This window comes from Aphis gossypii, chromosome 3 (genome assembly GCF_020184175.1).
Source record: "Aphis gossypii isolate Hap1 chromosome 3, ASM2018417v2, whole genome shotgun sequence".
Classification (NCBI taxonomy): domain Eukaryota; kingdom Metazoa; phylum Arthropoda; class Insecta; order Hemiptera; family Aphididae; genus Aphis; species Aphis gossypii.
The window spans coordinates 5367987-5389434 of record NC_065532.1 but is presented as its reverse complement, the minus strand read 5'-3'; the positions used below and the strand labels follow the sequence as shown (position 1 = coordinate 5389434).

General features: G+C 30.2%; 2 protein-coding genes across 3 annotated transcripts in view; one reads left to right on the top strand and one right to left on the bottom strand.

The window, feature by feature from the left end:
* Window positions 1-12337: 12337 nt before the first annotated feature.
* On the top strand, window positions 12338-14872 carry LOC114120051 (uncharacterized). 2 transcript variants are annotated; one of them, XM_027981836.2, is made up of 6 exons: window positions 12338-12505; window positions 12756-12850; window positions 12919-13030; window positions 13964-14036; window positions 14110-14253; window positions 14328-14872. In XM_027981836.2, exons 2-6 carry the CDS (start codon window positions 12774-12776, stop codon window positions 14423-14425), a joined length of 504 nt encoding a protein of 167 aa, XP_027837637.2. In that variant the 5' UTR covers window positions 12338-12505; window positions 12756-12773; the 3' UTR covers window positions 14426-14872. The 2 variants fall into 2 exon arrangements, with proteins under 2 accessions (XP_027837637.2, XP_027837638.2); XM_027981837.2 differs by lacking the exon at window positions 12338-12505 and having other exon boundaries at window positions 12589-12850.
* LOC114119972 (serine-protein kinase ATM) overlaps window positions 14583-21448 on the bottom strand; it is a 29657-nt gene continuing 22791 nt past the window's right edge. The window contains exons 39-52 of the mRNA XM_050204021.1: window positions 19908-20245; window positions 18839-19065; window positions 18648-18763; window positions 18404-18545; window positions 18215-18328; window positions 17652-17758; window positions 17465-17581; window positions 17254-17409; window positions 16490-16641; window positions 16274-16380; window positions 16075-16189; window positions 15840-16000; window positions 15588-15778; window positions 14583-14793 (exon numbers count right to left, since the gene is read on the bottom strand). Coding sequence (XP_050059978.1) covers window positions 15597-15778; window positions 15840-16000; window positions 16075-16189; window positions 16274-16380; window positions 16490-16641; window positions 17254-17409; window positions 17465-17581; window positions 17652-17758; window positions 18215-18328; window positions 18404-18545; window positions 18648-18763; window positions 18839-19065; window positions 19908-20245 — 2034 coding nt within the window. The 3' untranslated portion in view covers window positions 14583-14793; window positions 15588-15596. The remainder of the gene's footprint in view (window positions 14794-15587; window positions 15779-15839; window positions 16001-16074; window positions 16190-16273; window positions 16381-16489; window positions 16642-17253; window positions 17410-17464; window positions 17582-17651; window positions 17759-18214; window positions 18329-18403; window positions 18546-18647; window positions 18764-18838; window positions 19066-19907; window positions 20246-21448) is intronic.

The following is a 21448-nucleotide window of genomic DNA, read 5'->3' as shown; positions in this document are numbered from 1 at the left end:
AATCAGATGGCGGTTAGTCGTCTCGCGAAAACGTCGGGAGCTCACCATAGACCAGGAACAATACGCATCGAAATACGCGACTAATGTACATTTTTTGAGAATTTTTTTAAAATACTTACGGTCCGTCGCCACTTTCTAAGTAGTATGCAAATTTTCGTTATAACACGGAGAATTTGAATATGCAATCAGATGGCGGTTAGTCGTCTCGCGAAAACGTCGGGAGCTCACCATATACCGGAAGCACCACGTATCGAAATACGCGACTATTGTACATTTTTTAAAAAAATTATTAAAATACTTACGAGTCCGTCGCCACTTTCTAAGTAGTATGCAAATTTTCGTTATAACACGGAAAATTTGAATATGCAATCAGATGGCGGTTAGTCGTCTCGCGAAAACGTCGGGAGCTCACCATATACCGGAAGCACCACGCATCGAAATACGCGACTATTGTACATTTTTTAAAAAAATTTTTTAAAATACTTACGAGTCCGTCGCCACTTTCTAAGTGGTATGCAAATTTTCGTTATAACACGGAGAATTTGAATATGCAATCAGATGGCGGTTAGTCGTCTCGCGAAAACGTCGGGAGCTCACCATATACCGGAAGCACCACGTATCGAAATACGCGACTATTGTACATTTTTTAAAAAAATTATTAAAATACTTACGAGTCCGTCGCCACTTTCTAAGTAGTATGCAAATTTTCGTTATAACACGGAAAATTTGAATATGCAATCAGATGGCGGTTAGTCGTCTCGCGAAAACGTCGGGAGCTCACCATATACCGGAAGCACCACGCATCGAAATACGCGACTATTGTACATTTTTTAAAAAATTTTTTAAAATACTTACGAGTCCGTCGCCACTTTCTAAGTGGTATGCAAATTTTCGTTATAACACGGAGAATTTGAATATGCAATCAGATGGCGGTTAGTCGTCTCGCGAAAACGTCGGGAGCTCACCATATACCGGAAGCACCACGTATCGAAATACGCGACTATTGTACATTTTTTAAAAAAATTATTAAAATACTTACGAGTCCGTCGCCACTTTCTAAGTAGTATGCAAATTTTCGTTATAACACGGAAAATTTGAATATGCAATCAGATGGCGGTTAGTCGTCTCGCGAAAACGTCGGGAGCTCACCATATACCGGAAGCACCACGCATCGAAATACGCGACTATTGTACATTTTTTAAAAAAATTTTTTAAAATACTTACGAGTCCGTCGCCACTTTCTAAGTGGTATGCAAATTTTCGTTATAACACGGAGAATTTGAATATGCAATCAGATGGCGGTTAGTCGTCTCGCGAAACCGTCGGGAGCTCACCATATACCGGAAGCACCACGTATCGAAATACGCGACTATTGTACATTTTTTAAAAAAATTATTAAAATACTTACGAGTCCGTCGCCACTTTCTAAGTAGTATGCAAATTTTCGTTATAACACGGAGAATTTGAATATGCAATCAGATGGCGGTAGTCGTCTCGCGAAAACGTCGGGAGCTCACCAAATACCGGAAGCACCACGCATCGAAATACGCGACTATTGTACATTCTTTAAAAAAATTTTTAAAATACTTACGAGTCCGTCGCCACTTTCTAAGTAGTATGCAAATTTTCGATATAACACGGAGAATTTGAATATGCAATCAGATGGCGGTAGTCGTCTCGCGAAAACGTCGGGAGCTCACCATAGACCAGGAACAATACGCATCGAAATACGCGACTAATGTACATTTTTTGAGAATTTTTTTAAAATACTTACGGGTCCGTCGCCACTTTCTAAGTAGTATGCAAATTTTCGTTATAACACGGAGAATTTGAATATGCAATCAGATGGCGGTTAGTCGTCTCGCGAAAACGTCGGGAGCTCACCATATACCGGAAGCACCACGCATCGAAATACGCGACTATTGTACATTTTTTAAAAAAATTTTTAAAATACTTACGAGTCCGTCGCCACTTTCTAAGTAGTATGCAAATTTTCGTTATAACACGGAGAATTTGAATATGCAATCAGATGGCGGTTAGTCGTCTCGCGAAAACGTCGGGAGCTCACCATAGACCAGGAACAATACGCATCGAAATACGCGACTAATGTACATTTTTTGAGAATTTTTTTAAAATACTTACGGGTCCGTCGCCACTTTCTAAGTAGTATGCAAATTTTCGTTATAACACGGAGAATTTGAATATGCAATCAGATGGCGGTTAGTCGTCTCGCGAAAACGTCTTGAGCTCACCATATACCGGAAGCAATACGCATCGAAATACGCGACTAATGTACATTTTTTGAGAATTTTTTTAAAATACTTACGGGTCCGTCGCCACTTTCTAAGTAGTATGCAAATTTTCGTTATAACACGGAGAATTTGAATATGCAATCAGATGGCGGTTAGTCGTCTCGCGAAAACGTCGGGAGCTCACCATAGACCAGGAACAATACGCATCGAAATACGCGACTAATGTACATTTTTTGAGAATTTTTTTAAAATACTTACGGGTCCGTCGCCACTTTCTAAGTAGTATGCAAATTTTCGTTATAACACGGAGAATTTGAATATGCAATCAGATGGCGGTTAGTCGTCTCGCGAAAACGTCGGGAGCTCACCATATACCGGAAGCACCACGCATCGAAATACGCGACTATTGTACATTTTTTGAGAATTTTTTTAAAATACTTACGGGTCCGTCGCCACTTTCTAAGTAGTATGCAAATTTTCGTTATAACACGGAGAATTTGAATATGCAATCAGATGGCGGTTAGTCGTCTCGCGAAAACGTCGGGAGCTCACCATATACCGGAAGCACCACGCATCGAAATACGCGACTATTGTACATTTTTTAAAAAAATTTTTAAAATACTTACGAGTCCGTCGCCACTTTCTAAGTAGTATGCAAATTTTCGATATAACACGGAGAATTTGAATATGCAATCAGATGGCGGTTAGTCGTCTCGCGAAAACGTCGGGAGCTCACCATATACCGGAAGCACCACGCATCGAAATACGCGACTATTGTACATTTTTTGAGAATTTTTTTAAAATACTTACGAGTCCGTCGCCACTTTCTAAGTAGTATGCAAATTTTCGATATAACACGGAGAATTTGAATATGCAATCAGATGGCGGTTAGTCGTCTCGCGAAAACGTCGGGAGCTCACCATAGACCAGGAACAATACGCATCGAAATACGCGACTAATGTACATTTTTTGAGAATTTTTTTAAAATACTTACGGGTCCGTCGCCACTTTCTAAGTAGTATGCAAATTTTCGTTATTACACGGAGAATTTGAATATGCAATCAGATGGCGGTTAGTCGTCTCGCGAAAACGTCGGGAGCTCACCATATACCGGAAGCACCACCCATCGAAATACGCGACTATTGTACATTTTTTAAAAAAATTTTTAAAATACTTACGAGTCCGTCGCCACTTTCTAAGTAGTATGCAAATTTTCGTTATAACACGGAGAATTTGAATATGCAATCAGATGGCGGTTAGTCGTCTCGCGCGAAAACGTCGGGAGCTCACCATAGACCAGGAACAATACGCATCGAAATACGCGACTAATGTACATTTTTTGAGAATTTTTTTAAAATACTTACGGGTCCGTCGCCACTTTCTAAGTAGTATGCAAATTTTCGTTATAACACGGAGAATTTGAATATGCAATCAGATGGCGGTTAGTCGTCTCGCGAAAACGTCGGGAGCTCACCATATACCGGAAGCACCACGCATCGAAATACGCGACTATTGTACATTTTTTAAAAATTTTTAAAATACTTACGAGTCCGTCGCCACTTTCTAAGTAGTATGCAAATTTTCGTTATAACACGGAGAATTTGAATATGCAATCAGATGGCGGTTAGTCGTCTCGCGAAAACGTCGGGAGCTCACCATAGACCAGGAACAATACGCATCGAAATACGCGACTAATGTACATTTTTTGAGAATTTTTTTAAAATACTTACGGGTCCGTCGCCACTTTCTAAGTAGTATGCAAATTTTCGTTATAACACGGAGAATTTGAATATGCAATCAGATGGCGGTTAGTCGTCTCGCGAAAACGTCGGGAGCTCACCATATACCGGAAGCACCACGTATCGAAATACGCGACTATTGTACATTTTTTAAAAAAATTATTAAAATACTTACGAGTCCGTCGCCACTTTCTAAGTAGTATGCAAATTTTCGTTATAACACGGAAAATTTGAATATGCAATCAGATGGCGGTTAGTCGTCTCGCGAAAACGTCGGGAGCTCACCATATACCGGAAGCACCACGCATCGAAATACGCGACTATTGTACATTTTTTAAAAAATTTTTTAAAATACTTACGAGTCCGTCGCCACTTTCTAAGTGGTATGCAAATTTTCGTTATAACACGGAAAATTTGAATATGCAATCAGATGGCGGTTAGTCGTCTCGCGAAAACGTCGGGAGCTCACCATATACCGGAAGCACCACGTATCGAAATACGCGACTATTGTACATTTTTTAAAAAAATTATTAAAATACTTACGAGTCCGTCGCCACTTTCTAAGTAGTATGCAAATTTTCGTTATAACACGGAAAATTTGAATATGCAATCAGATGGCGGTTAGTCGTCTCGCGAAAACGTCGGGAGCTCACCATATACCGGAAGCACCACGCATCGAAATACGCGACTATTGTACATTTTTTAAAAAATTTTTTAAAATACTTACGAGTCCGTCGCCACTTTCTAAGTGGTATGCAAATTTTCGTTATAACACGGAGAATTTGAATATGCAATCAGATGGCGGTTAGTCGTCTCGCGAAACCGTCGGGAGCTCACCATATACCGGAAGCACCACGTATCGAAATACGCGACTATTGTACATTTTTTAAAAAAATTTTTAAAATACTTACGAGTCCGTCGCCACTTTCTAAGTAGTATGCAAATTTTCGATATAACACGGAGAATTTGAATATGCAATCAGATGGCGGTTAGTCGTCTCGCGAAAACGTCGGGAGCTCACCATAGACCAGGAACAATACGCATCGAAATACGCGACTAATGTACATTTTTTGAGAATTTTTTTAAAATACTTACGGGTCCGTCGCCACTTTCTAAGTAGTATGCAAATTTTCGTTATAACACGGAGAATTTGAATATGCAATCAGATGGCGGTGAGTCGTCTCGCGAAAACGTCGGCACCTTACGAAAGGACGGCCACAGTTATAGAAATACGCGATTTATACGATGTCGGAGTTTAGTATTTTTTAAAATAATTAAAGTTTTAAATAATGACTTTTTAAAAAAATAATAAACTGTTCCTTGTTTAAATTCCCCCAGAGAACAAATCGACCTCTATGCAATATGTTGGTTCTGCCATCGGTTTACCGTGGAAACTAATAATTCGCAATTTGGAAAATTACGTTTTCCAGCTGTTTCCCGGGAAAACCGTCATAGATAGGACAAAAATTAAAAGAGATTAAATTGTTCTTTGTAGGGGACTTCATAAGTTCTATAATTAAGATTTTTTGAAAACGTGTTATTAAGGTGGCATATAAACAAAAAGTTCAAAATAATTATTACTTAAAACATTAAACAGATGTATACCATTAGGAAACGCATGGTTATACGAAAAATAACTTTATGTGTTATTCAATTTTTTGCTTCTCAGATTACGGGTGAAATAATGGTCGTACGTACTTCGACCATAGACCCTTTTTGAATTATCGTACGCTAAAATACCAAAATCTCGAGTTTCATAGTGATCGATCGAAAATTAAAAATCCAAAAAACACGTTACTACGTAATTTTCTAAGTACTAAAAACAAATGTAAAATTATAACTCCCGAACCAAAAGTCGGATAAACTCGATCTTGGAACCCATCGATCCGATGCAAAGTCCTTTTAACATTGAACTACAAAAACGGTTTATTGCCCCCAATTCTAGTGCCCATGCCATAAAAAAAGAAAAAAAATGTAAATTTTGAACTTTAAAATTGAAAATAGTAAATACTGGGAAAAACGGCTCCTACGGTCTTGACACAAGACACCAAATTTGATCACCGTCCTTCAAACTATCCAATTCCCGAGTTTCAGAAACATCGTACAAAAATTAAACATTTTCAAAAATACATCAAGGAGGGGTGTTCAAAGGCCCCCGACTTCGGGAATGCGCCTTAGAAGAGCCCAAACCGAAACGTTTGGTGAAGAAATTGTACCCTCGAGTTTTCTTACAAAAATTCATCTCAATGCGATTTAAAATTTTGGTAATTTTGATATAAATATCGAGGGAGTAAAGTTGTCCCTCGCAAAACAGTTTTTAACCATGTTAGGCGTATAGTACCTTCCTTTGTTGTCTCTGACATGCGGGTATAGTGTATTAGACATTAGTGTCCTTTTAATGGGAAATCATTAATCAACTAAAAATAAACGTTCTATGTTATAATAATATATCCGTTGGCCTACAAGGTCATGAATTCTGGGTAAAACCGTTTAGTTATTAATTTGATACTAATATATATATATTATACAGAATGTTATCGTCTTTTATAAATAGAATTTAATTAAATCTAGAAGATTAAAATATTATTTATATAAGTTATAAAGTTATAAGCAAATATATTTATAGTTTCTACAATGATATTATATATGTATCTATGCAGCAACTCGTCGACAATGTAAAATTAAGCTACTTATCAAAATAGCATAATATTATATTTAATAATATATACAGAGTGTCACTGAAGTATATGACAAATAACTTCTATGACTTATGAGTATTGAGTAATAAGTAATAACATAATAATATATTACAATAATTGTCGACCAAGTGGATAGGCCGCGACATTGAACCCGTCGTTACTTGCATTGTTTCCGTTGTCACTTTTACTCACATGGGGTATTTTTTTCTAGTTGTTTTTCGTGTATTATATATTATTCTTGAATAAATAAATTAAAACCATCCTAGATGTAAATAATTGGTTACCAAATTTTTATTTAGACCATTATCATAAAATAAAATTACATTATAAAAAAATTATGAAAAACTATTATGGACAAAAATTGAGAATGAATTACTCGCACGGATTAACCAATATTGTCAGTCAATATTTCATAAAATACGCAAATACAAGATGTTAAATTTGTATAGATATACACAACGAATTAATATTATGGGATATTTGAATAATCCTTCCTTGGAATAAGATAAATAAGTTAAATGGTCATCCTTAATTTAAATTAATTTAAAGTGTTCGTTGTAGGCATTCCAAAGCAATCTGTTTTTTTTCTGTTTCGTAATTATACACATCAAAAATATTGTTTTTGTCGTTAAAATAAAAATGAACGAATAAGTAACATAATAGTAAAACATATAAGTTATATGTGTAAGTTATAAAATTATTTATGGCTCGGTACAAATTTGAACGATACAGTTTTGACAAAATCAAAACGTATTATTTCGTTCACGTCGTATTTTATTATTTCTTAAAAATTCTAGTTTTACCCATATTTCACGCCTTATTTTTTTTATTTGACTACTACTGCCAATTTTTTATAGATATCTTTTTGTACGTTTTTAAGTACATCAATAAACTTATAGATATTTTGATGAACAGAATAAAATAAACAGTTAAATTTTAAATGGAAAGCTTCACAGCTATTTGTTGTACGTAAAATTGAACCTGAATACATAGCCCATAAAGAAGGAGGATAGTCACAACCGTGGGTTATATATGTATTTTAAATGTAATCAGTAAATGCTTCTATTATTCCATTTTGTAGTAAAATTGATACTATATCATGTTAAATCACCTTAATTACAAATACTGTATTTTAATATAATATAAATACACAAATGACAAATATGTAGATAATCTAGACAATCTAGTATTCTTTGAACAGGTTTCAACTTAGGGGGACCATTTCTTCACCAAACGTTTCGGTTTGGGCTCTTCTAAGGCGCATTCCTGAAGTCGGGGGCTTTTGAACACCCCTCCTTGATGTATTTTTGAAAATGTTTAATTTTTGTACGATGTTTCTGAAACTCGGGAATTGGATAGTTTGAAGGTCGGTGATCAAATTTGGCAGTATTCACTATTTTCAATTTTAAAGTTCAAAATTTACATTTTTTTTCTTTTTTTATGGCATGGGCACTAGAATTTGGGGGCAATAAACCGTTTTTGTAGTTCAATGTTAAAAGGACTTTGCATCGGATCGATGGGTTCCAAGATCGAGTTTATCCGACTTTTGGTTCGGGAGTTATAATTTTACATTTGTTTTTAGTACTTAGAAAATTACGTAGTAACGTGTTTTTTGGATTTTTAATTTTCGATCGATCACTATGAAACTCGAGATTTTGGTATTTTAGCGTACGACAATTCAAAAAGGGTCTATGGTCGAAGTACGTACGACCATTATTTCACCCGTAATCTGAGAAGCAAAAAGTTGAATAACACATAAAGTTATTTTTCGTATAACCATGCGTTTCTTCATGGTATACATCTGTTTAATGTTTTAAGTAATAATTATTTTGAACTTTTTGTTTATATGCCACCTTAATAACACGTTTTCAAAAAATCTTGATTATAGAACTTATGAAGTCCCCTACAAAGAACAATTTAATCTCTTTTGATTTTTGTCCTATCTATGACGGTTTTCCCGGGAAACAGCTGGAAAACGTAATTTTCCAAATTGCGAATTATTAGTTTCCACGGTAAACCGATGGCAGAACGAACATATTGCATAGAGGTCGATTTGTTCTCCGAGGGAATTTAAACAAGGAACAGTTTATTATTTTTTTAAAAAGTCATTATTTAAAACTTTAATTATTTAAAAAAATACTTAACTCCGACATCGTATAAATCGCGTATTTCTATAACTGTGGCCGTCCTTTCGTAAGGTGCCGACGTTTTCGCAAGACGACTCACCGCCATCTGATTGCATATTCAAATTCTCCGTGTTATAACGAAAATTTGCATACTACGCTTAGAAAGTGGCGACGGACCCGTAAGTATTTTAAAAAAATTCTCAAAAAATGTACATTAGTCGCGTATTGCGATGCGTATTGTTCCTGGTCTATGGGGAGGTCCCTACGTTTTCTCGAGACGACTCACCGCCATCTGATTGCATATTCAAATTCTCCGTGTTATAACGAAAATCTGCATACTACTTAGAAAGTGGCGACGGACCTGTAAGTATTTTAAAAAAATTCTCAAAAAATGTACATTAGTCGCGTATTGCGATGTGTATTGTTCCTGGTCTACGGTGAGCTCCCGACGTTTTCGCGAGACGACTCACCGCCATCTGATTGCATATTCAAATTCTCCGTGTTATAACGAAAATTTGCATACTACTTAGAAAGTGGCGACGGACCTGAGAGTATTTTAAAAAAATTCTCAAAAAATGTACATTAGTCGCGTATTGCGATGCGTATTGTTCCTGGTCTATGGGGAGGTCCCTACGTTTTCGCGAGACGACTCACCGCCATCTGATTGCATATTCAAATTCTCCGTGTTATAACGAAAATTTGCATACTACTTAGAAAGTGGCGACGGACCTGTAAGTATTTTAAAGAAATTCTCAAAAAATGTACATTAGTCGCATATTCGATGCGTGGTGCTTCCGGTCTATGGTTTAGCTTACGAACTGTTTCCCGGGAAAACCGTCATAGATAGGACAAAAATCATAAGAGATAAAATTGATCCCCGTTGGATACTTCGTAAGTTCTATGGTTTAGATTTTTCAAAAACGTGTTATTTAGGTTTTTTAAAAACATCGTATACGTCAAATGGCTTTTAAAAAATAAAAGTTTAAAATAATGACTTTTTGGAAAAATGAAAAACTGATGCTAGTGTAGAATCTCTCGGAGAACAAATCGAGCTCTATGCAAAATGTTCGTTTGGCCATCGGTTTATCGGGAAAATTGACAATTTCGTAATTCGGAAAATCGAGTTTTCCAGCTGTTTCCCGGGAAAACCGTCATAGATAGGACAAAAATCATAAGAGATAAAATTGATCCCCGTAGGGTACTTTGTAAGTTTTAAATTTAGATGTTACGAAAACGTGTTGTTTAAGTGGCATATAAACAAAAAGTTCAAAATAATTATTACTTAAAACATTAAACAGATGTATACCATAAGGAAACGCATGGTTATACGAAAAATAACTTTATGTGTTATTCAACTTTTTGCTTCTCAGATTACGGGTGAAATAATGGTCGTACGTACTTCGACCATAGACCCTTTTTGAATTATCGTACGCTAAAATACCAAAATCTCGAGTTTCATAGTGATCGATCGAAAATTCAAAATCCAAAAAACACGTTACTAAGAAATTTTCTAAGTACTAAAAACATATGTAAAATTATAACTCCCGAACCAAAAGTCGGATAAACTCGATCTTGGAACCCATCGATCCGGTGCAAAGTCCTCTTAACATTGAACTACAAAAACGGTTTATTGCCCCCAAATTCTAGTGCCCATTCCAAAAAAACTGAAAAAAATGTAAATTTTGAACTTTTGAAGCCCCAAATTACAGGGAAAAACGGCTTCTACGGTCTCGACACAAGACGCAAAATTTGATCACCGACCTTCAAACTACTCAGATCCCGAGTTTGAGAAACATTGTACAAAAATTAAACATTTTCAAAAATACATCAAGGAGAGGTGTTCAAAAGCCCCTGACTTCAGGAATGCGCATAGAAGAGCCCAAACCGAAACGTTTGGTGAAGCAATGGTCCCCCTAAGTTGAAACCTGTCCGAAAAATACTAGATTGTCTAGATTACCTATCTATTTGTGTATTTATATTATATTAAAATACAGTATTTGTAATTAAAGTAATTTGTTTTGAATGAAGGAAAACGATTTTTGTTATCCGACAACTTAGATTTACTTTTAAACTTTCAAACGATTAGTAAATAAGAATGTTCGCTGTGGATGAAGGACTTAGTATTTTAACAGAAGCTAGCTGCAAATGGTATTGTGACTAAAATTTGAACCTCTGTACTTGACTATTTTATAGTTTTATGTAGTTATATGTTTATTTTTTTATGCATACATAATAACTTAATTTATGACAAGTCTTAAAACCTTTAATGCTGAACAATAGGTATAGTAATTACAAAATAACAAGGGTAAATATTATGTTTTCTATTCAGAATTATTGTGGTCGTCCATTTGCGGACGATATTAATCACACATAAGAGAACGAGAAATTGACTATAACAAAATTACAACTGTATTACTGTAAATCTGAAAATCTGAAAACTATAATCTATGATAATCATTAATCTTCAAAACACAGAATTTGATTGCGATTTCCGTTATCAAAATATATTTATTGCACACATCAGCAGCTGCTGTACGCCTGTACCACAGAATGTTTTGTGCATAGATAATTCTATAGTTCTGTGTCTACCTATATACTATGAATATTAATATTAGACATTAGTTCATGGTTTATAGATAAATCTATGATTTCACAACTATTAAACAGTGTAGCCATTGAATATTACATTAATATGTTTTATTCAAAATCTTCAGATGAATGTGTTAAGCCCGGCGCCCGCCAGCAAGGAGTTCAAAAAACATTAAGAGGACACTACAAAATATTTTTTGTCATAGGTAGCTGCTAGCTACACCAGTATGGCAGTATGCATTGTTATTTGTCTCTGTCTTAGTGTCTTACAAACGGATAACAGAGCAAATTGTACGTTCTGAATGATCCGTTTAACTCTTTTTATTTTAAATTGGAGTGAATTAACTTATTATCAAATTTATTGTTTAGGTATTAATTATTCCAGACTTCCTAAGTCTTCATTATTATAGTAATCTAGCCTATGCTTTATGCATATTGCATAATATATCATTTTGAACAATAGAAATATTTTTTGTGAAAGTAATTTTGCTCTAAATGTACAAAGATAGTATATTAAACACTAGGTAGTATGTACTATAGAAATATATTTCTTCGATAATTGGATATATAGTAATAAGCTGATAAGTATAGAAATTGAACAACGGCAATACATTCTTACAGTCAAATAAGTACCAAATGTATGAATCTAATACCTAGCAATATAATATAATACTAGATAGTAGATACCTAATCGTGTTGTCATAAACACACAATTTAACGTTAGCAATAGATTTTTGGTAATCGGTTAGGCAATAAACACACAATTGAACGTTAGCAATAGATTTTTGGTAATCGGTTAGGCAATAAACACACAATTGAACGTTAGCAATAGATTTTCAGGATTAAGATAGGCAACAAATTGACTATTAGCAATAGATTTTGGGAACCCTTGAATTTTCTTATCAAATATTGCTAGCGGACCGTACATAATAAAACTATAATATTATGCTATTACGATTTACCATATTGTAGGAAACGGAACGTTTTTTTGAAATGTTCTTTAAGTATTATTATATTGTGGAATTGACTAAACGACTGGTATTCGTTGAATAAATTATATTGTTTACTACTTGTTTTAAGCCTATCATTTTGAATACGAGGTAAGTAAAATAATTAATTCCCACACGGAAAATGATAAATGAACTACAATAATATTCTTATCTTATTGATCACACCTCCTATATTATATAACAATCCAATACCGTTCAATAATCAATAATGGTGGACCAGTGTAAATTATTGTAACGAGTTGATTTTTGTTAATAATTAGGTTTTTTTGTAATTTTTTTATTTTTCTATTAAACTGTAATTTATCAAAAGTAAAATAAATTATTATTTTTTCCTCTGTAGTACGTAAGTTATTTAGTAATGGCATTAGATTTGAATCAAATACCAGCCTTGCCTGCCAAAACTACATTTGTTTTACACCTCATATTAATTACTTGGTAAATATGAATTTATTAAGATAATAGAATTTTTTCACTTAGCCTAACATGTTTTACTTATGTTGTAGGGGTGTACAAGGACGATGGAGTCCAGACTCGTATCTTTTTTACAATATAATATTCTTGGGCTGTGTATTGTGGGCAATGCATCTAACAGAAAATGAAAAACCAGCACAGCTAGTAAGTTCTTTTTGATTAATTTTTTAGCAACGAATCATGCAATTACATTTCTCGTTGAAAATAAATCATTATATTTTGTAACTAATGACTAATATAATAGTAAAAAAATACTAATAGGTATTATTTGAATGTATGATACTATAAAGTATAGCCAAGACTTAAGTTTCATATTACTATTTAGTATAAAGTATCAAATGTTTAGTCATGATTATTATAAATCTCAACACTGATTTTGTAAACTGTTAAAAATTAACTATTAAGGGCCAGATTTTCAAATTTTCCGCAATTCTTTAAAATTTGAAAAATAAATTTTGTATTTTAGTTACCATCTTAATTATAATATTTTTCCACTAATTTACTACCCGATACCTATTTAAGGGGGATTGATAGGATGTATTATATCAAAAAAAATTACTTCACAGGAAGAATTCTCAGGTCTTGTAGAATTGTCGGATTTTGGTAACTTTATTTTTATTTGAAAGAAGAAGACTTCCTACAGGCTGCATCCGAACTCTGATTTTTATTTTATTCAAAATAATAGTAAAATATAATTTATACAAAATTGCTTAAAATTGTATTATTTTTCAAGACAGATTACAAAATTTGAGATTAAAATATTGAAAAACGGAGATCAATGCGGCCTGTAGAATATACCCTCTATTAGTTAAAAAAAAAAAATTATCAAATTTGATTGATTTTACAGAACAGGATCTCTATTCCTGTATAGCGTATTTTTGTGTACAAAATCGCATTGGCATCAGGCGCCTTAAAAAAAATTTTTTTGTCTATATTCTATTTTATGTACCTATTGTCAAATTCAATTTATATTTAAGTAAACTTGAATATTGTATTCTTAGTCTACAATTTATTACCAATATTACTTTTTATTTATATTGTCATATTATATTCTTTATTGTATGTTTATATTTTCAGGCTATTTCTGTAAATCTCGCAACAGTATGTTTAGATATTGTTACCATTTATTGTTATTTTCCCTCCTCATTTTGTAAGTAAATGATTATGATTCGTAAGTTAAAGTAATAATAATCTAAGTAAATTTTTTTTTTTATATCATACAGGGTTGTCAGAAATATTCAGTGTTATTTGTGCATTGGCAAATGTGGTCCTGCGTTTTGTAACACTATCAGTTCTTAGCCGAATGTGTATAGATAGTAGTAATGGAGCAACTGATGGCATACCACCTCCCTTACAGAATTATATAAGTTAGAAATATTCTTACAATATTGTTGCTATACTTTCTATGTTATTTAAGTAAAAAAAATAAATGATTTTTAAGGTAGAGGGACTGCTAACCCACAAACATATGAAGACATTGATCAGCCTCCACAACAACAAGCTCCAAGCAATGCACCTTTTTTTACACCTTATCGATAAAGACTACAAAGTTATTCTAATACATTTTATATTATGTTAGTTGTACTAACATGATGTTTGAAAACCGTTGTAAAATTCGGTAAAATGTCTCATTATTGTGTCATAACTTAAAATGTTGTTTTAAACTAGTTATTTTATTGATAAAAAAAAAAAAAAATAGATTATTTTTGTTTATTGTAATTTATAAATTTATAAAAAATATTTTATGATATAAAAATGTATATTTTAAATATAAAAATTAATCAAATTATTTTTAATTATGTAATATATATTTGATACTGTACTAATTGCATAGTTTGCTTGTAATAAGTACCAATACCAGTACTCTCTGGTCCAGTATATTCTAAATTGATTCTTTGGCATGTAACCTTTAAACAAAAAAAATAAAAACATTATAATTTTATTATTTAAAATATTAATAAAGAAATAAAACAGATTCTTAGTCAAGTGTATAATATGTATAATATGAAGGTACAGTATTGCATTATTATTATAATATTTATTTATTTGAAATTAATGAATAGAGTAGTACTGATTTAGAATCAAATCTCTTAGTTTTTTTGTATATTTGTATTAAAGAAAAATGTAGTTAGATATGCTTAGGGCATTCTGTGATATGAATTATTTTAAATCTTAATAACCTAAGTTACAAAATAAGTTGATAATAAAAAAAAATTATTGTTGCATTCTATCTGAAATGAAGACATTTTTCAAACGTAAATTTTTAATTTCAATTTAATATTTATGGACATTTCAGAAACGGTTAAAGAAAGAATATTAATTATTTGTTTTAAACAAGTTCAGTTTATTAAATAATAAAGATGAAAATCTTGTATTTTGTTAGTTATAGCTGAAAGAGTATAACTGTTGTTAAGTATTATTAATATGAATAATAACATAAACGTGTGTTTTGTATACTTTTATTGTCAATAATATAAATTGTAATGAAGTACATTATATTTCTACTCTAATGATCGATGGACAGTCCCCACCGATCGTAATGTGATATTTATGATTACAATTAATATAAATATGTGTAGTATAATATTCTATAAATGCTGAATACGCAACAACTGTATAAGTTATACCAAATATCATATTAAATAAATATGATATTATTTGTAAAATTCTTAATTTCTTAATTATAAATTAAAATACTTACATAAAATAACTATAAGTATGCTTGCCATCCATGAAATATTAATGCTAAGTTATTTGGATCTCTAGCTTTTTGTATTAACAAATTAACCTGTCCATTAATACTGGCTGCAGCAGTTTCAGCTTGTTCCATTCCACATAATTTATCACGTACTCTGTTTAGAGATCTTTCGGCTAATTTATTAACTTCGGTAACTGAAATAAATTTTTAATAAAAATCAGTAATGGATTATTTAATTTTAATTTTTGAGCTTACTTTCATTAATATAAGAATTTTTGGTTGATTCATTTTGAAGTTGAGCAGCTTTTTTTCCTGTTAATGCCCATTGATAACATGGGTCATATAATAAGACTTCAGTAATTGTGACAATTACATCTTGATTTTGACGTAAAACAGACATAGTTTTTTCACAACATCTATATTAAGAACATATAATAAAGGTAATTTGAGAACCATAAAATAAATTATAAAATTTAACCACAATTCATACTTTCGAAAATTTCCTTCTATGCCACAAATACCCATGCCGTCAACAATATCTCTTGTCAGTCTAAATGGAACAGTTTCTGGTGTATTCAATAAAGTTCCTTGTTCAAATGCAACCCCTAAATTACAGAAATAATATGATAAGGTTTTTATTATTCAAATTCATATAATTTTAAAGAAAACTACAAAATGTTAAGGCATACCAAAATCAATATGAATGAGTTCTGCAGTGTTGTTGTCAATCAATATATTGTGAAAATGACGGTCACCGAGGCCTAATATATATCCAATCATAGAAGTAGTAGCAACACTTCACAAATATAATAAAGTGTTATTTTATATAATTTAAATTGTCAAATTGTAATTTATACATTTTTATCATTTTACTATTAGTATTATAATTAAGTAGTACTTCTTACCTATGGATAAAGGCTTGCCTTCTTTCGAACCAAATTGAGGGTGATAAGAATTTTTCAAAAAAGTAATATCGAAATACTGGTTTTAATGCTTTACAAATTTCCATGTATTTTTTTTGTTTAACTAATTCATTATCTCTTCGAGCCTGGGATGACTGTATCCATCAATCAGATTTTTGCATAAAAATAAATTTGTTAGATAATTTTGAATAAAAGAAGTACACAGAGTAGTATTTTTTTAAGTCATCAACATTCAATCATTCAGTTGAAGAAAAAGCAAAAGAAAAAATTAGCAATTATCCTTATATTTTATTTGGTGTTTTTAAATAATAATTTAAAACCATTATACCGTATTTAGTAATATTTTACTTTTACTAACAATTAGAAATTTGTTTAATTGTTTATCAATTTTATTTTTTTTTTTTTAAGAGCATATTATATTCCACATGTTGTCGTCTTAAGCATAACATACAAAATTTTACATTCAGAAGAATTTGTTTTATTCTATTAATTTTAACAGAGCAAATTAATCAATTATCAAAATGTAGCGTTCTTAATATAATTATATTTTAATTTTAAAAAAAAACTGTGAGAATTTGAAAATTTTAGACAAAGTTAAAGTATAATTTGCTATATTATGGGATAGTAAAATATAACATGTATAGCATCCTATTAAACATTAAATAAATACTCTTTTTACAAACACAAATAAAATGTATAAATAGATAAATACAAATAATAATAAAATATTTGTAATTCATACATACTCTAAGAATATCTCTAGCTCTTTCTGGTGCCATATCTTCAGGCCTATATTTTTGATGAGCTCCCTCAATAGTATCTGTTCCTATTAAGTAGTTTATAACAGACATAGTATTTACACACCATTCAGCAATACCACTTTGTTTTGAAAATGGAATCACCTATAAATTAAACATTTTAAGAAAAAGTTTTAATAAAAGTAATATTATATAATACTTTATAAGTTCTTATGGCCAATTTTCTCTTAGCAGTAGATTTATTAGAATTCAGTAATCTATTCATTAATACAAACACTTGTTGCATAATTGCATCTTGATGCATGTCTTCATTACCCTGAAACATTATTATACATTTTTGTGTTTCAACAATTTACTGGAAATATTTAAATAGATATTTACTTTACCTTTAATAAAAGTGATCTTAGAATACCATCAGAACACCAACAATCAATTTTTTTTGGTTCATGTATTCCACCAGCATTTAAGAATGAATTTTCAAATTTAACAATACCTATAAGTATAAATTAATATATTTCAAGATAAAAACTAATAGAATATCCAGCATTAACTATAAAATTATAAAAGAAATTATTTATAATCAAAATTTAAATCATGTCTTTTTGTGGCCAGAGAAGTTTCATTAAACTAACTTGATGATTTTTTAGCTTCTAGTTAAAGTTTTATAATTTACTCAAATAATAAAATAATAATTTTTAAGTCAGTTGACCATAAGAAATGTATGAAGCTCTAATAAGTATACAATTATTAATTTATCTACAGAAATGGCTTCAAGTCACCTATATTATACATTTAATAATACCTTTCTGTAAATATCGTAAAATAGTATAAAAATATAAAATTAATAAATCATTGGTTAGCTTTGAAGAGTTGTAAAAAATATATAGTATTTCTTATAACTGTTTTATTATGATATTCATTATTGTTGTTTAAATAAATATTTACTTACTTATGATATTTTTGTAGTCACCATGTTTGTTTAATGGCAATGTTGCTGCAGGATACATATATAACTCAGAGTTTGTTATTTTCATTAGAGGTTGTTTGTCAGACATTGAAATTCCTACAGTTATAGTAAAATGTATAATGTACGTTGCTACTTTTACATAAAATAATATTTAAAATATTTAAATCTTACGCTGGCCACGTGAACAAGAAACTTTTGTATAAGCTAATTGTATAAACGCTTCATATAATTTTTCAGTATTTTTCACAATAGAACTAATATTTATATTTCTTTTCCAATTTGACATTAAATGTTTAGCAGCTAATACCCTAGACTAAATATTCAAACAAATAATGAATATAAGAGTTAAAGACAAATTAATTAGTGGTTCTAATAAAAATAAGTAATTCTAATTTAATAAGTATAAAATAGGTACTTCTTCTTCATCATTAAAAGGAGATTCACATTGAATGAACTTCTGATCTATATTAGTATTTGCAACAGCATAAACAATAGGGATGGTTTGATATGGATGGTCTATTGCACAACGATCTACAGTAACAAATTTATACTTGTAACCAAAATAATAAATAATAAATAAGTAAGGTGTATAAATTGTATATTTACTTATGATTTTTTCCAAAGATTTATGAAAAGAATAATTATGAGTAGAACTTAAATGAGCAACTAACTGAGGAAGAACCAAAATAAATTTATAAGAAGGATTTTTTTCAAACTCTTGATCAACAATATCATTTATTTCATTATTTTCTTTATTTTCTAACCATAAAGATACAATTCTATAAATAGGAAGTCTGCTCTCATCATCTAATCTCATCAATTGCAAATAATTTCTAAACATAAACAATATAAGTATTTATGAAATATACTTCTAACTATTTATTAATAACTAAGTATAATTCATAGTTTATAATTAATTTTTGATTATTAATTAACGATAAATGTATTATATAAAATTTAATTTAAATTTTACATTAAGACTTAACAACTTTTATATAATGTTAATTGAATTAAATTCTTGGTTTACCTAAAATATCCCCAAATTCATAACTAGCTTTTTCATCATTAAATTTAAAAATTAGAATCATGATAAAATGTATAACTTTTAAAACAATATTATTGTAATATTTAGTTTTATAATATTTTTCATTAATATATATTAGCTACCCTTCAAAAAAAAAAAAAAAAAAAATGGGTATAGATTTAAAATCAATAAAGTATTTAGTAGTTCAATCTTATTTAGTACTAAAATACATTTCAAGAATTAAATATTGCGTTTATAGTTAACATTTAACATGAATGTTATTATTATAGAATGTAGCTAGTTCGCTTCATGTTTTATAATTTATCCATAAAAAAATATAAAAAAAATTGAAAAACATACTGATCCATTTCTATAAAAAAACATAATTAAGATATAACAAAAGTTTGAAATATTTACAGTAAAATATTTTTGGAATAATGTACACATTTTCAATTATTGGTAACCTATTTTATTTTTATAAAAATAATAATTACCTATTCCACTTATAGAGAGTATACACTTTTTAAGAAAAAAAAATAATTAATTTTTGTTTGTAGATTCAATAGATATTTTATGACTCCAATAAAGTATTTAACTAAAAATATGGTTAACGTTTTTCTTATTATAAAATACATTATTCATATTACTTACTGAAGTGTTAGTTTCAAATATTTATTCTTCTCTTCGTTTTTATTACTTATATCAATTTTATCATTCCTACTTTGATTAATCAAATAAATGCCAGCTTTAATTTCTTCTTGGTTTTTGGATGACTTTCCTGATTCAACCATTGTTCGTCCTTCAATTTCATTGTGTTCAACTTCATGTATACGTTTTTGAAAATCTTCTGTTTTTATATATTTGTTTAATTGTTGATATAATGTATCCGTAAATAGAGATAAATGTTTATGTGCATCTGATAGTACTTTTTTCCAATCTAATCCAAATTCTTCTTTATTTGCTGGTTCCAATTCTAATTTTTTGATAGACTAAGCACATATAATAATTTATTATTATTAGTGAGCAAATAGAACCATGGTAAAACATTACAATATTAAATGTATTTGAAAATGATAAAAATGTTAAGCAAAATAAGTACAAAAACTAGTAATAGTATTAAGAATTGCAAAAAGATATGATTGGCTATCCATAATTTTTCTTGTTAGAGACTGTTTATAGTATATTATGGTAAAATTGGTGGAGCATAATGATACAGACAGAGAATACATTTTAATTTATAGAACAGTTTTCTATTTAATTTTAATAATTACAATTTTAATTATAATATTATATTATTAGTAATGACATAATGTATTAATAATTAGTCATTTGCCAGTATATAAAAATTAATAACATTTAATATTTAAATGTGATAAATATAGAATATTATTTTTATAAACTACATAAAAATATTAAGAGGACATGTTATCTTCATCTTATAAGTGGATAGTTAAGAGAATTTATATTTAGAAGTTCCAAATTTGTATTGTAATCTTTAATATTAGAGTGAATAACCCTGTAATAAAACTTAAAGGAAAGAACATTATCTATGTTCTAATGAGTGTTGTTTTAATATTTTATTTTTTAAACAAGTTATGAGCATTTTTAAATATTCATAACTTGCTTAGAAATTTAAATAGCATAAATACTCAATGAGAGAAAACATAAATCTAATTCATCTTTAGTTTAATAATAGATGAATTCACTCTAATACCAGTGGCGTAGCTAGACACTTTTTCTTGGGTAGGACCAATATTTTGATATTGTAACGATTATCAATGAATATTTGTATTAAAAAAAAGTAACAGAATATTGTATATTATACATTTATTATACCATGCATATTATGAGTATTTATTTTAAAATTTAAAACTCATAGTACCTACCAATATTAGTCTTATAGACTACACATTTAATGATATAAAACATTTTTTTGGGGGGAGAAAAGTGGGTAGGCCCGGGCCTACCAGGCCTACCCCACTGTCTAATACTTTGGCTAATAACTCAAAATTAGATATGTGGTAAATTTAAATTTTGGTAATAAAAGAATAAATTTAAAATACTAAATGTTATGAGCCTGTTAAAAATATATGTTTAAAAAGGATTTTTGATTTATTTGGTATTAGTTGTAAAATGGTAAAATGTTACTTTAATCAATAGCTGGCAGTAAGTATTTCTGCTATAATATTGTT

Excerpts from the sequence above, each read along its gene's own strand:
- LOC114120051 (XM_027981836.2), top strand. The coding sequence starts at position 12,774 with ATGGCATTAGATTTGAATCAAATACCAGCCTTGCCTGCCAAAACTACA. Across the intron at positions 14,037-14,109 it reads TTATTTTCCCTCCTCATTTT|GGTTGTCAGAAATATTCAGT; the intron begins GTAAGTAAATGA and ends TATATCATACAG. Across the intron at positions 14,254-14,327 it reads TCCCTTACAGAATTATATAA|GTAGAGGGACTGCTAACCCA; the intron begins GTTAGAAATATT and ends ATGATTTTTAAG.